The 15,194-nt window shown below is 51.2% G+C and overlaps 1 protein-coding gene across 1 annotated transcript; it reads right to left on the bottom strand.

Moving 5' to 3' along the window:
• Positions 1-8,866: 8,866 nt before the first annotated feature.
• On the bottom strand, positions 8,867-15,194 carry AQP3 (aquaporin 3 (Gill blood group)). Its single transcript, XM_066367824.1, has 6 exons — positions 15,006-15,194; positions 11,391-11,517; positions 10,893-11,030; positions 10,440-10,558; positions 9,940-10,157; positions 8,867-9,849 (listed from the first exon to the last, which is right to left on the bottom strand). The coding sequence occupies exons 1-6, from the start codon at positions 15,111-15,113 to the stop codon at positions 9,681-9,683; spliced, it is 879 nt and encodes a 292-aa protein (XP_066223921.1). The 5' UTR covers positions 15,114-15,194; the 3' UTR covers positions 8,867-9,680.

Here is a 15,194-nt window from a genome sequence, read left to right as displayed (position 1 = left end):
TTGAACATGGACTCATCCTGCTTGAGTGGGAGCTCACCAGCTTGAGCATGGGGTTGGCTGGCTTGAGCATGGAATTATAGACATGACTCCATGGTCGCTGGCTTGAAACCAAAGGTCGCTGGCTTGAGTAAGGGGTTACTTGGTCTGCTGTAGCCCCACGGTCAAGGCACATATGAGAAAGCAATCAATGAACAACTAAGGAGCCACAACTATGAGTTGATGCTTCTCATCTCTCTCCCTTCCTGTCTGTCTGTTCCTATCTGTCCCTCTCTCTCTGACTCTCTCTGTCTCTGTCAAAAAAATAAATAAAGTAATAATGATTATTATTATTTTCTTATTTTATTTTTTAGTGAGAGAGAGAGAGACAGGTTCACCGGGCTGATGCTCTAACACAGAGCCAACCATCCAGGGCCTAAATAATTTTTTAGTAATGGGCTTTGCCTTTTTAGTTTTCACTAGGCCCTACAAATTATGTAGCCAGTTTAATAGAGATGTTTTGTTCTGGTAAAATGTCCCAGTTCCCAGTTTTCTTTGATTGACTGTATTTGTAGTCTCCTCCACTAATTAGGCTTTAAGTTCTATAGCAACAGTAACCATTTGGTAGGCTCTGGTTTTCCCTTTCCTAAGAGTTTGCAGTTTCCATTTGAGAATCCATTTTGTTCAGATGGAACTAATATCTCTCTTGGGGCTAGAGATGCACTAGGTCAGACTCATTCAGAGCTGGGCATATGACCAAGCTGGTGCACAGCCAGTGTGCACCTCTGGCTGTTTGCTGCACAAAGATTCTCCCTTTCCCTTCACAGACATTAAAGAGAAGCAGGGAGCCTGGAGCTACTGAATCTTTCTCAATCTCTCAATCTCCTACTTCTTAGAAACACAAAAGGATCCAGGCTTAGGATGACGCTGACACCTCATGCTAACATGGAAGAAAGAGGAGAAACCGAAAGAACATCAGTTCTGGATCAAGCCTCACCTGAAGTTTTCCTTTGATTTTTCAGTTATATGAGCCAATGAATTACCATTGTTGCCCAAGCCACTGTGGGTGGATTTCCTTTTTTTGCATCCAAATGCTTCCTACCTGATATTGTATATATGTTGCTCATTATAGTATTCCTGGTATCTACCACAACCTGGTGTAAAATAGACCCTCAATAAATATTTGATGAAATAATAAACAAATAAGTGAATTAAACCCAAGCCCTTTAAAAAAATAAAATTATAAAAAAAAAACAAAACCCCAAGCCCTCTGGCAAAAAGACCAGAGGTACTTACTTTGCACATAAGACCTTTCCAGGAGCTCTTCTACAAAGTTTCTGCTGGTCTCATTGATCCTGCATATCTCAAAGGATCCCTGCAGGTTCCTCTCTTTCCTGGCTAGGCCCAAATCCTAGAATAGCCCAGAGCTTGCTCATTTTCTGCTCATCCCTTGGCAGCCGGGCCCCCTGTGGCTTGTCTCTGACTAGGTATCCCTGGGTTTAGCAGCTGCACCCTGAGACGAGGGAGCCCCGCTGGGACTGACCACTGCCTTACCCAGTAGCTTCATACACATCACCTGTATTTAAGACTCAGCCTCCTGCTCTCTGGAATGTCTAGAGAGGACCTGGACTTTCAGAGGGTAATGTGGCCCTGAATCTCTAGTTGCCTAGGATTTTAAACTTCTGTGAGACAGACAATGCTACTACTTGTAAATAGGGAGTTTTATTCAATTTTGCGGTTTCCTCATTCAGCAAGTATTTGTAAACAGCTACCATGTGCCCTTCTCACACATTGAGACTCTCAGTCACTCTCAGTTACATTCTTTTCTTTTGTTTGTTTGTTTGGGTTTTTTGTGTATAACAGAGATAGAAAGAGTCAGAGAGAAGGACAGACAGACAGGAAAGGAGAGAGATGAGAAGCATCGATTCTTTGTTGTGACACCTTATTTGTTCATTGATTGCTCTCTTGTATGTGCCTTGACCAGAGGGCTACAGCAGACTCAATGACCTCTTGCTCAAGCCAGCGACCTTGTGCTCAAGCTGGCGACCTCAGGGTCTCGAGCCTGGGTCCTCCGCATCCCAGTCTGACGCTCTATTCATTGCACCACCACCTGGTTATTAGGCTCAGTCACATTTTTTAAACCCCCTGCTTCCTGACCACTTATTCTGAAATCTGGGTTGTGACTTCAAAACCTAAAAGCTTCCCAACCCCACATCCTGACCCCCATGACTCCTACTTCTTTATCCCCTGATCTCTGCACTCACCTCCCACGCATACTTCCAGCCTATCAGACTTATTGCATAGATGTGTGGCTTCTGGCAACCTGTGAGTAGGAGTGTATTCAAGTGTGAGTGCTGGATAAATATGTGTATTCAGTATGAGTGCACTGAGAGTGTTGATATGTACTTACATGTGCATGACTGTAAGAGTGTATGTTGCGTGACCTGTGGTGGCACAGTGAATATAGCATTGACCTGGAATGTTGAGGTCGCTAGTTTCAAACCCCAGGCTTGCCCGGTCAAGGCACATATGAGTTGATGCTTCCTGTTCCTCCACCCCTGTCTCCCTCTCCCTCTCACTTTCTCAGAATCAATAAATAAAACATTAAAAAAAAAAGAGTGTGTGTCTCTGTAAGGACAGGGAGTGCAGGTGTGTGTCAGAGAGAGTGGAATGTGTAATGCACGAGTGTATCTAACAGTGTTTGAGCATTGGAGTGTGTGAGTGAGTGTGAGATGATGTCAGAGTATGAGTATGCCTGAATGTGGAGTGAGTGTGTATGGGTGTGTCAGTGAGTATGTAAATGTGTTTGTGAAAATGCACACATCCTTCAATCACAGCAGACACACCCTCACGTGTATGTGGGCACACACACACCTCTAAGGGCCAAAGGTGACTCAAGCTGTCTGATAAAAGGAAGACTTTGTCCACAGGTGTGGGGATCACTCTCCATTCTCTACCCCTGACACAGAATCAGGATCCCCCAGCTAAAGGCTACCTCTGACAGGAAAGAGCTCCCTCAGACTGAGCCTGCAGCCTGCCTCTCTCCTTAGGCCAGGCCACCTTTTCCCCTCCTTTAATCTATTTCCGGCCAGGCGCTGTCAGTGACCCTGAGCAGAGAGGGAAAGAATGAAGGCAGTAGGCAGGACATTCCAGGTGCCTCCTCAGCTATGGGGGGGTGTCTCTATGGAGACGAGCAGCAGACCATGTTCTGATGATTATCGGGGCTCCCAGAGTCCTCTACCCCCTTGCCCAGCCTCTCCCAGCCAGGCCTCCTTGGCTCTGAGCACAGTGAGGAAGCCTTGTAAAAGCCTGCCACTCCTGCCTGGCCAGGCGGTGGCGCAGTGGATAGAGCATTGAACTGAGATATGGAGGACCCAGGTTCGAGACCCCAAGGTTGCCAGCTTGAGCGCAGGCACACCAGCTTGAGCGCCGGGTTGCTGGCTTGAGCATGGGATCATAGACATGACCCCGTGGTTGTTGGCTTGAGCCCAAAGGTCGCTGGCTTGAAGCCCAAGGTCGCTGGCTTGAGCCCAAGGTCACTGGCTTGAGCAAGGGGTCACTCACTCTGCTCTAGCTCCCAGTCAAGGCACATATGAGAAAGCAATCATTGAACAACATAGGTTCTGCAATGAAGAAATGATGCTTCTCATCTCTTTCCCTTTCTGTCTGTCTGTACCTAGCTGTCTCTCTTTCTCTGACTTTCTCTGTCAAAAAAAAAAGACACATGACAGTTGATTATTTCTGCTCTTCCCCCCCTTCTCTCTCTCTAAAAAAAGGAAAAAAAAGGAAAATAAAACGCCCACCACTCCTCATAGGGGCTTTGGAGAAGCCGGTCGAGGTGACTGAATCTGGGGTAAAGCTTTATTCCCAGAGAGCTCTGGAGACGGGGAAAGGTAGTACCCGCCCCTTCTCCACACCACGTCATATCTCAGTCTGACCTGAAAGTATGGCCAAGACAGTCAAAGGAGGGAGCCCGGGTCAGGCAAGTAAGTTTTCAGCCCACTCATAACCTCATCCCACTGGCAATCTTCACAGTCCCATAAGACCCCCCAATTAGTGCTTCCCCCACCTGGGCCTCCGGTTTTGGCCATATGCAAGGATGAGACAGGGGCCTACTCCCAAGGCTGTTGCAACTCCCAGTGTGTTGGTGAGTCAGAAAAGGCCTCTAGAGTCATCATAACTATCTTGGTTTCTGCCCCATTCTTGAGCTGCAGAGGAATGGCAGTGACACCTACAGAAGGAAGGTCTTCCTGATAAGGCTGTGAAACAAGATTAGCAAACACAGATTAGGACTCTGCTCCTGCCTTTACCTTCCCAGGGAATGACTCTATCCTGACTCCATATACACTACCCTCGAAATCCCTATTTGATTATTATGACCACTCTCAACCTACACAGGGATCTCACAAGGAAACATAATAATAATATTATTCTATATTCTATAGCATTTACTACTACATCTGGCATTATTCTGTACATGTGTTGTCTCATTTAATCCTCACCTCGTGCAATTTAATGAGATGAGTAGAGTACTAGTACTACCCCCGTTTTACTAAGGAAGAAACTGAAGAGCAGAGAGATGAACTCCATCAGATCCAGCATTAACAGTGCATCCTGGGAGGGCTTCGCTGAAAAGAGCTTATGAAGGGACTATCAACAGAGGCCAAGGCAGGGTCACAGGGACCAACAAGGGATAGCCTGGGGACTAACAGCAGGTAGCTTCCCCTTCTGCCGGAAGAGGCAAGAGGAGAGAGCAGTGTTACTAGAACACAGTGGAGACCCTGGGAAAGGCATAAATACCCTGACCTTCTAGAAGCCCCCTCTCCCCAAACACTCCCACCCTCCCTGCCCTCTAATTTCCTGTCTGTGCTTCCCACTTGCCAAACCCAACTAGAAGCCAGAGACCCAGGTGATGCAACCCATAGATATGAGTCTCCTGGGGCACAGGCTGGAGATTGGATCTGGGGGAAATGGAGACTCCACATGCCTAAGGTCCCATGGCTGCGAAGGGCTGGGTGATCTGGACCCAGCCTGCTCCCTGAGATGTTGCAAAGTGCTGTCTGGGAAAGGGGTTGAAGGGAACCAGGTAGGAGACGAAAGACTAGATTCTAATCCACACTCTGCTGCACTGCTCTTTGACCCTGAATGAGACTCTGGGTCTCAGTATCCCCTTTATACAAAGAGGAGGTGGGTGCCACTCTGGGACACCCCAGGCACCCAGACTAGATAGAGCCTGTGTTCTCACTGCTATCCTCTCCCTTCCCTCAAATGAACTTGGCACCAAAAGCCGAGGCCCCAACGTGGAGACTCAGAGTCCTTGAGAAGGCCATCCCAGATGCTGGACAGACACACCCACTCCTCAGCCCCCTTAGGAGTCAGCGGTGTTCTAGGTGAACCCCTTCAGTCTCCCTAAAGGCCCCAATGCCCCAGTCACTCCTCCCTTTGCACTGCCAGCATTCCCTGGCCCACAGCTCAGATCCCCACCCCAGGATAGGCTCCCACTTCCCAGTGTGGGGGTGCAGGGCCCTATGTAGGCTGCTCCTCCACAGACCTTCCTTGGGGGGTCAAGAGCATCTCTGACCACTGAGATTTTGGTTTTGGTGGAGTATTCTCTCCTTTCCCCTTCCCACCCCACCCAACTACTCCACCCATGCTTCCCCAAGCCTAGGGGGAGCCCCACCCAGGTTTTCAGACAAACAGAATCAAGGGGAAAGAGTTAGCAAGGAGGGAGCTCATTACCAGAATTAAGGAGGAGGCATGCCCTGGAGTAAGATGAGCGGGACTGGGCTGGCAGGAGAGTCACTCTTAGGTACGCACAGAAATGGACTCCAAGGTACACAAGATGTTCACTTGTAAACACACAATGAAATATGCACACACAAAGAGTCAGGTAGTGACAAAGACAGAGACAGAGACATGGTGGGCCGGAGGCGCAGACCCACAGAGACATAAGCAGACATACTGAGAGAGAGACAAGCATACTCAGAAACACTGAGAAGTGCACAACTGTATGTGTGCATATACAGAAGCAGGCACACAAGGAAATGGGAATGAAGCTCAGGTTTTGGGGAGACCAATTTCAATCCAAACAAGTCAGAACTTTAAGGAAACCTGGGTTCCTCCAAAGCGGGATGTGGAAAGGACTCAGGAAGAAAGGACAGAGATGAAGTGTGGGATGTCTCCTCTCCCACAGGGTGAGTCTCCTTCAAAGTCCACCTTGAAAAATGTATTAAGAGGCCCTGGTGAGTTGGCTCAGCGGTAGAGTGTTGGCCCGGGCTGGCGTGTGGAAGTCCAGGGTTCGATTCCCAGTCAGGGCACAGAGAAGAAGTGCCCATCTGCTTCTCCACCCTTCTCCCCCCTCTTTTCTCTCTATCTCTCTCTTCCCCTCCCATAGCCAAGGCTCCATTGGAGCAAAGTTGGCCTGGGCACTGAGGATGGCTCCATGGCCTCCACCTCAGGTGCTAGAATGGCTCCAGCCATAACAGAGCAATGCCCCAGATGGGCAGAGCATTGCCCCGTGGTGGGCATGCCAGGTGGATCCGGGTCGGAAGCATGTGGGAGTCTGTCTAACTGCCTCCCCGCTTCTAACTTCGGAAAAATACCAAAGAAAAATATTAAGACACTTTTCCTAAAGTAGATGAAGAGATTTCTTTCTAGAACTTACCATCAGCCAGAATAATAAGAGGCCTAAGCGGGAAGGGGTGGGAAAGTGGGAAGTTTTCCTCCTGCCCTGGTACATGCTGCCACTTGGCTCAGGTCCCTACCAGCCCTTGCCCTGCCTTGCTGCTCCGGGCAGGCCTTACGGTTTCTCACACCAACTGACCCTCCCTCCAACGTGCTCCCTTGGCTGTGTACTCCTCTGCCCTCCACACCTGTGTGTGTGGCCCCCTCTTATGCGTCCTTTCAATCTTCTTCCAAAAGCCACCTCTATTCAGCGCTCAGCCAGCCGTCACCCACTTTTCTCCCCCTTCCGCCCAACACACTGGCCCCAGGAAATTCAGAATCCGTGAAAGGAATCTGATGAGGAAGAGGATGTTGAATTTAATGACCTTTAAAAACAGCTTTTAGCATCTCTTTTCCACCCCCGCCCCACCGCCCCAACTCTGCAGGAAAAATTATGAGGTGAGGTGACTATATACCATCCGCTGGTCGCTGTACTAAATCCTTTTCATGGATTCTCTTCCATTACTTCCTCTTCTATTTCCCAATTCACAGATGAGGGAACTGAGGTTCAGGGAAAGAAAGTGACCACCTCCTGGTCACACAGCTAGAGAGAGACCAGACCAAGCTGAGCCTGGAATCCAGATTTGACTATGTTCCTTAACCACTGCACTAGAAGGCTTCCCACCACCCCCTGGCTGACTGGTCAAGGTGATCTGCAGGATTTGAGAGGAAAGGATGGCAAGAGGACACTGGGTATGCCCGAAAGACAGCAGGTTGGGACACTAAAGGTGGGATCAATGTGGCTGGAATGAAACTGAAGCCACATTTCCCTCCCAAGGTTTACCCTTCCTCCTCCACGGCTTGGAAGGGACACTCCCTCTGGCATGCTTCCCTCCAACATTCCATACATTTCTCTTGGCAGCGAGGGACAAAGAGAGGGTGGAGATCTGAGATGAAACTGCCTTCTCCCCCACCTTCACCCCAGAGTTCTAGCTGTGTGACCCTGCATTTGCCACCCACCCTGTCTGGGCTGTGGTCTCCTCATCTGTGAAATGGCTGGGAAGCAAGAGCTGATTTAGCCTCTAAAACTCACAGTTCTTTTGCCAGACCCAGGGATCTTCTGGCTCCCATGGGGTTAACTCTGCAGGAGGGCTGGGTTGCGGCCACCTTCCCTTTTATTCACAGTGAAACTTGAGGAGGATTGGGTAAGGAAGGAGAAGGTTTTCAAGAAGGGGCATGTGATCACCTGACAGAGCTTACTGGTCTCAGGTGTGCCAAGCCCCTTGTCTCCCTGGGTAGTCAGGGTGCCAGAGTCAGTCAGTCCAACCCCAGCCTTACAGGACTCCGATGTGCCTCAGACGGAAGAGCTGAAACAGGGGGAGGCAGCTATGGTCTCTGGCCTCAGACAACTGACTATAGATGGCGATGGAAGAGTGAGGAAGAGCACGGGTGGATTCCTGGAGGAGGCCTTAGAGCAGACCAGGAGGGCTTTAGTGAGTGGACTCTGTGGAGCACAGGTCCGAGGGGAGGAAGGCACGGGAGCACAGAGCAGTCTGGGGTGGATGGAGCATTGTGAGGGATGGGTACGGACAGTGGTCAGGTCCTGGAGGACCTGAATGCAGAATGGGGGGCTGTAAATTATCCCTGGGCAGTGGGAGAAGCCATGGAAAGAGGTCCACTTTCAGCAGGGGTTTCCGAAAGATCCCTCCGGTAGCTGTATAGACTGACTGGGGCAGTCCTGGAAGTAGGCAGGCTGCTGAGGCTCTGTGACCAAACTCTGGGTGGAGTTTGATGGAGCCTAAACAGCTGCAAGCTGTAGAAGACATACAGGTTCCCAGTCTGTTGGTCTCCCCTAGCAACAGGGATCTCACTATTTCTTGGATAACAGTCCTCCCCTTGGGGCAGGTCTGCCTGTGAGAGTTTTTCCCTAGGCCAAGTTCAAGCCTCTCTTCTTGGGGTGATGGGAAAGTGCAGGGGTCACAAAGGAGGTGCCATGCACTGTGCCAGGGCTCCCAGGAAGAAGGAAGCTGGGGAAAGTGTGGGACTGCTGAGTTCAAGCTGAGATGAAGAGGCTCTCTGACCTGTCTGTGATGGCCCCCTGCCCGCAGGGTGCCCGGTCAGGTTAAACACCTAGCTGGGCACCCTGAGTATTTGTGGCCAGATACACCGAAGCTCCTTAATTGGCCCCAAGAAAACAACAAAACAAGCAGAGAAATGTTTACACAACTGGCAGTTTTAGGCATATATTTTATTATTTTATTGTTTTTTTTATAAAAGGCAAGAGTATACATGTGGATTAAAAGAGTGAAGACCCTATTTAAAATCATCTCCAACCCTTATCCCTAAAACTATAACATCTGCTATATCAAAAAAAAAGCAAACATGAAACTTATGACCTGGACTTCACCTCACCCCTCGATGCCTACAATATGACAGAAACTCATCATTCGGCTCCTACTTATATACACCCAGAGGTCCACACCTGGGCTGCGGCCCCTTCTCCCAGCCCTACTGACAGTCCCATCATATCTTCCCCTAAGCCCCTGCTTGGAAAACAGGGCAGACACACACACACACTCAGAAACACATATATCTGGACCCTTCTCCACCTGGAGCCCCTGAAACAAGGGGCCCTGGTACTTTCCTCACTGACAGAGGGGCACATCCTCCTCCTCCTTCCTTTAGACTCCCCAACAACTAAAATGCTTTCCACTCGGTCCCTTGCCCTGAATATCTGGGAAACACACACACTTACCCATGTGCACACACAGTCACACACCTGCTGCCCATTCCCTCCCTTTGGGAGACAAAGGGCTATGTTGGCCCTACTTCCTGTCCCATCACAATTTAAGGGCAGTGGCCTAAAGTCCTATTTGAACAGGGTCCAGTGGAAAATCCTAGAGGGGGCTGTGCAGTGGGGTGGGGGCAGGTAAGGAGCTTCTTAGCCTGGGAGGGAGATTATATACGGGCTTTAGGAAGCAGCCCCTGCACAGTCAGTGGATGATCCAGGGCCAGGGGCATGGGGGATGGCCCCTGCCCACTCAGAGCTGTTCCTTGTGCTTCACGTGGGCCAGTTTCACATTCTCCTGCTCAGTGGAGGGTGGAGGCTGCTCTAGGTGGCAGCCAATCATGAGCTGGTACACCAAGACTCCGGCAATGGAGCCCAGGAGCGGGGAGATGATGGGCACCCACCACCAGTGGCGGCCAGTCCTGAGGGACAGAATATGTAGTTAGGGGTGCGTGGGGCAAGCAGAGGGAAGACAAGCTGGGGCTGGCTGGCTGGGTGGGGGCAGGACTCACGTGAACACTTCTGAGCCCCAGCCGGCGATGGCAGTGAAGAGGCGAGGGCCGAAGTCCCGGGCAGGGTTGACAGCATAGCCGGAATTGAAGCCCATAGAGGTGCCAATGACCAGAACCACCAGGCCCACAGTGAAGGCCTCCAGGCCACGGGGGACAGGGTTGTTGTAGGGGTCCACAATGGCCAGCACACACACGATGAGGGAGGCTGTGCCGATAAACTGGCAAACAGGAAGAACAGGGTGAGGAGTAACCCCCACCCCGCCCTCTGGTCCCTCCTTTTAGCCTCTGGCTTCCCTCCTGCATTCTGCTCTTCAGGACAGTGGAGCTAAAATTTTCTGGGGGATAAGGATCTCCTGAGGAGCTGGTTGAATATAAGTACCCGCCATTCTAATCCTGAAGCAGGTGTCCCCACAAGGAGTCTTATCCCCCAGTGCCCATCAGCAACCCAGGGCAGCCTGGCTCCTCTCTCTGTGTTTCCCTCACATGTCCCCAGTCCATACCTGGTCGAAGAAGCCATTGACCATGTCCAAGTGTCCAGAGGGATAGGTGGCAAAGATGCCCGCCGTGCCATTGGGGCCTGAGACTACCAACTCATTGTTGGCAAAGGCCCAGATTGCATCTGGCGACAAAGTAAACCCCGAGTGGGTGAGCGCAGAGGCCTGAGCCCTGTTTTTCCTCTCAGGCTGGGCCCACCCTCCCGGGGTCATGGGTAAGTAGAATCACTGCTGTTTACTCAGGAGTTAGAAGTGGTAGAGTGGGTGGGGTGAGGACCTGAGATGTTATTGTTGCCCAACTCGTTTATTTTCCCTGTGCCCCTCACCTTGGTCCTGTGCGTGAATGAGTGAGTCATGAGCCTAGGGCCTGGGCAGGCCCCAAGCTGTCTGTCATCGAAAGGCCTGGTGCCAACAGGTCCCCAGCAGAGGGAGGGTGTAGAGGAGGAGGTTAATGCTTACCATAGTACAGCCCAAAAACAATCCCAGCACCCAGGAAGGCTCCCAGTGTCTGAGCCAGGGTGTAGATGGGCAGCTTGATCCAGGGCTCTCTTGCCAGGAAGCACATGGCAAAGGTCACAGCAGGGTTCAGGTGGGCCCCTGTGCAGATAGGAGATGAGACCTATTAGCCTTGGCTAATAGTGGGGAGGCCAGGATTCCCCACGGCTTTCCTGTTCCCCATCTCTGGTCTGAGGGAGCAGGGGTGCAGAGAAAGTTCCTTGTGCCAGATGGTGGGTTGCACTGTATAATAGGCCAACTCTGCTAATCTCTAAGTCCAAGGTGAGAGTCAAAGTTTCTAAGTATCAAGTTTCTTTTCTCCACTTTCCTCTTCTAAAGGCTCAGAGCTCATTCTGTGGCTATGCTGTATTCTTGGGAATGTCCCTCCACCCTGATCCCCAGTGGGAGTCCTTGTGAGAATGCTGTTGTGGGGTGATGACTGAGAGTAGAGTAAGGCCTTACCGGAGACCTGGCCAGCGATGAGTATGCCCAAGGTGACAGCAAAGCCAAAGGCCAGGTTGATGGTAAGGAAACCACCATGGGTACCCCGGCTAAGCACGACCTGGGCCACGGAGCCACAACCAAACATCTGTGTCAGGAAACAGAACAAGGCAGGGAAGGTGAGGCCCAGGGGAGACCCAGCAACTCTCACTCCGGGTGAAGCCAGCAGAAGTCAACCTCTGCCTGCCCCCATCAGGAGGACGGAAGGCCTGTCTTGCAATTCATCTGAAACCCCTTCTGCTGTAATTGCACCCTGAGAAGAAGAAGACATGCACTTCCACCCCCAATATCCCAACTCTAACATAACAGGTTCCCAGGGAAGCAGAGTCTGCAGCCGGGAGCCCAAAAGATGGCTGAACCATCTTCATTGGTTTTTCTTGAATCTCAATAGGAGTGGGTGGAGAGGAATAGCTTTCACCCTAGCAGTTTCTCCTCTAGCCTTTCAGGTCTGACCTGAAGAGATAGGAAGGCTCTCACCCATCTTCCACTTGCAGTTGCCTCTCTTTTTGCCCCAAAGAAGACCTAGGGCCTGACCAGGTGGTGGTGCAGTGGATAGAGCTGGGATAGACTGGGATGCAGAAGACCCAGGTTTGAGACCCAAGGTCGCTGGCTCGAGCAAGGGGTTACTCGGTCTACTGAAGGCCCACAGTCATGGCACATATGAGAAAGCAATCAGTGAACAACTAAGGTGTCGCAGCAAAAAACTAATGATTGATGCTTCTCATATCTCTCCGTTCCTGTCTGTCTCTCCTTGTCTAACCCTTTCTCTGACTCTCTGTCTCTGTAAAAAAAAAGAAGAAGATCTAGGTGGTAGTGGTGGTGGTGATGGGGGTAAGGAGCACAAAGAAATAGAGAGGAAGCCAGAAGAAGTAAGGTTGAATCAAAGTCTCCTAATCTAGGATGTCAGAGCCCCTGCCCATGCCCTGGCTCTCCTCAGAGCCCCTCTCTTGACCTGTTCCTGTCTCTGTCCTCAGGGGTCCAGGGCCCTCACTCAGGTTTAGAGGTCCTGTAGACAATGATGAGTGGCTCCCTCACTAGCCCATCTGGGCTACAGGGCAATGGAAGTGGGAAGATTAGTTCTAAGATTTCTGCCAGGTACGAGAGGATTCAAGAGAATGGAGGGCCCTGATGTTCTAAGATTTCTGCCAGGTACGAGGGGATTCAAGAGAATGAAGGGCCCTGATGTTCTACAAGGACACAATGTACTCCATGTCTATTCCCCTTGTCCAAATGTAAAAATGCTTTTGTATCAGCTATAAAGAGCTGTTGCCCTGAGCCCACGGAATGACCCCAAAGCTGCTCCAGCCCCTGCCCGGTTCCCCTCTTCTACCCTCCCATGACTAAAGGTTTTATGTCTACTAAGCAGGCAGTTTCCAAAACCCATGTTAAGGGCCCTTGTTCATTCTGATGGGTCAGTGTCCTGTTGTAGTGGGTTGTTAGGCATTTTTATTATCATCCCTGGAAAGACCAAGAGATAGTAGAGAAGCAAGTAGCAGTGATACAGGCAGAGCAAAGGTATACAGGCAGGTGAGAGCAAAGATCAGAGATTGTGAGTATGTGGGGGGTGAGGGGTGGGATAGGCACGTGTGTGTCTAGGGAACTCTGCTGAGCTTGGCAGGCCCTGGTTTTAGTTCCTTGCCTGCCTGAGACCCAAATCTGGCTCCAACCCAGGAGGCCTTGGAGTGAAAAGCTGTCAGAGCCAGTTCCACCACCTTGGGGCTAATCTTCCTCTTCCTTACCCCTCCTTCTCCTCCCGTGCCCCTCTCTTACTAGGTACCCCAGAGAAAAGGACTTCCCTTCACCCAAAGCCAGCCCCAATTCTACCACTGTAGGCACTAGGTCTTCAACCCACAGAAATGGGTAGGCAAACCCTCACCTACCACTCAAGCTCCCTCAGGCCTGCCCCTTCCTCTTCAGGCTGCCCTTGAGATTCTGCTTTCACTGACACCCAACGCCTCATACTAACTAACCTGAGCCTGAAACCTTCCTTACTAGAGCTCAGCACTAGGCCTGACTGCTCCTTCATGGGGAGGTGATCTGAGACTTGAAAGGGGACAAGGAAACCCCTCTGTGAATGTGGAAGACAACTCTCCTGCCCTGGCTGCTCTCAAACAGGGGGCTGGATCATGAATCAGATAGAGCAGTGGTTCTCAACCTTTCTAATGCCGTGACCCTGCAATACAGTTCCTCATGTTGCGGTGACCCCAAACCAAAAAATAATTTTGGTGGCTACTTCATAACTGTAATTTTGCTACAGTTATGATTCGGAATGTAAATACCTGATATGCATTATGTATTTTCCGATGGCTTTAGGCGACCCCGACGGGGTCACGACCCACAGGTTGAGAACCGCTGAGATAGAGAGTGGGGATACAAGGCTCTGGGTCAGGAGGATAATAAGTACCTGCTCCACTCCCTTCTTGGCACAGGGGAGTAAAGAGATGGGAATGACTGATAGGGCCCCTAGTCTTGTGAGGGAGGGGCTGTGGATAAAGTGCCCCCCTGGTCTCCTTCCTCCTGTTTCCAGAGGTAAGACTCAGTCTTCCTCTTCCCATGGTGCCTGTTCTACCACCTCCACCCATGTAGGGTGGGCCACCCCAACCCTACTTGCCTCTTTTTAAGCTTCCAAGCCCACAGGAGGCTGGCAGGTCTGCATTAGCTAGGTTTGGGGTTGGGGCAGGAATGGAGTAACCTACCCACTTCAATGCAGCAACTAAACCCAGAAGTAACTGAGGAGGCAAACAGGTATAACCACATGAGTGGCTGAAAATCAGAGAGCAACTGCGACAGGAAATGGAGACTACAACTGGTGTGTCTGCCAGACCCAAGAAGTGCAAACAAGAGTCACCCAGAAACAACCCAGGGGTAAAACTGGTGTAACCGGGGAGTGAGTGGGGCTGGGGCAGGGGAGTGTCCACCTTGGAAAACCCATAGAGTAACTCAGAGAGCTTCCGCACAGAAGCTGATAGCATCTTTCTGGGTAACTGACAGGGACTGGGAGTAGCTCAGGGGAGGGAAGCAACTCCAATGACCACTTCCTTTGTGCCTGCCACCCAGCAGCCTTCACAGCCTCCTATCTTCAGGATCCTCCTTTCCTCTCCCTCCGCTGTTTGCACCCTGTACAGTCTCCACCCTCTGCAAACTGTCCTCATGTCATGGGAACTTTTGGACTTTCTGAGGCTTAATTATTCATTAGGGGCCAGACATCACAAGCCAAATAACTGAATAGGGGCCCATTTGCCTCTGCCCCCACTGCCTCCCAGGGTGGGACTCGAGAACATGGGGAGCCATGGGAGCCTTGAGAGGGGACCACAAGTCCCAGACTGCAGGAGTGACTGCTGCCCCCAGCCTGTGGGCTGGGTCACTAGTAGGAGGTTAGAGAATCAAAGCTGTTACTAGAAAGTAACAGCTGTCATAGATGGGGTAAAGCTATGGGGGAAGCACACTCTGTAAGGGTCAAGGTGGGGATCAGAGCCGAGAGAGGGGTCAGGGCTGTCTTGAAAAGCAGAGAGAACAGAGGGATTGGGAATGCAGGGGCTGGAGACATAAGGACTTCTCTGGGTCCCCCCCACTCACCACGAGGATGAGGGTTCCCAGGCACTCAGCCAGCGCCTGGCGAAGCAGCCGGTAGCGGATGTGGAGCATCTCCCCGCAGCGGGACATCAGCTCTTTCTGTCGACCCATGTCGTGGGGCAGGTAGCGGCCGGTCAGGCAGGCAGGACGGCGGAGCGGGAGCGCGGAGGGCGTGCGGCAGGCGCAGTGCCC

Source organism: Saccopteryx leptura, chromosome 2, assembly GCF_036850995.1.
Source record: "Saccopteryx leptura isolate mSacLep1 chromosome 2, mSacLep1_pri_phased_curated, whole genome shotgun sequence".
Lineage (NCBI taxonomy): Eukaryota > Metazoa > Chordata > Mammalia > Chiroptera > Emballonuridae > Saccopteryx > Saccopteryx leptura.
This window is presented reverse-complemented; position numbering and strand designations above follow the sequence as displayed.

Coding starts and splice junctions, on each gene's coding strand:
- AQP3 (XM_066367824.1), bottom strand. CDS start 15,113: ATGGGTCGACAGAAAGAGCTGATGTCCCGCTGCGGGGAGATGCTCCAC. Junction 11,518..15,005: donor TGGGAACCCTCATCCTCGTG/GTGAGTGGGGGG, acceptor TTCCTGACACAG/ATGTTTGGTTGTGGCTCCGT. Junction 10,559..10,892: donor TGTTTTTGGGCTGTACTATG/GTAAGCATTAAC, acceptor CTTTGTCGCCAG/ATGCAATCTGGGCCTTTGCC.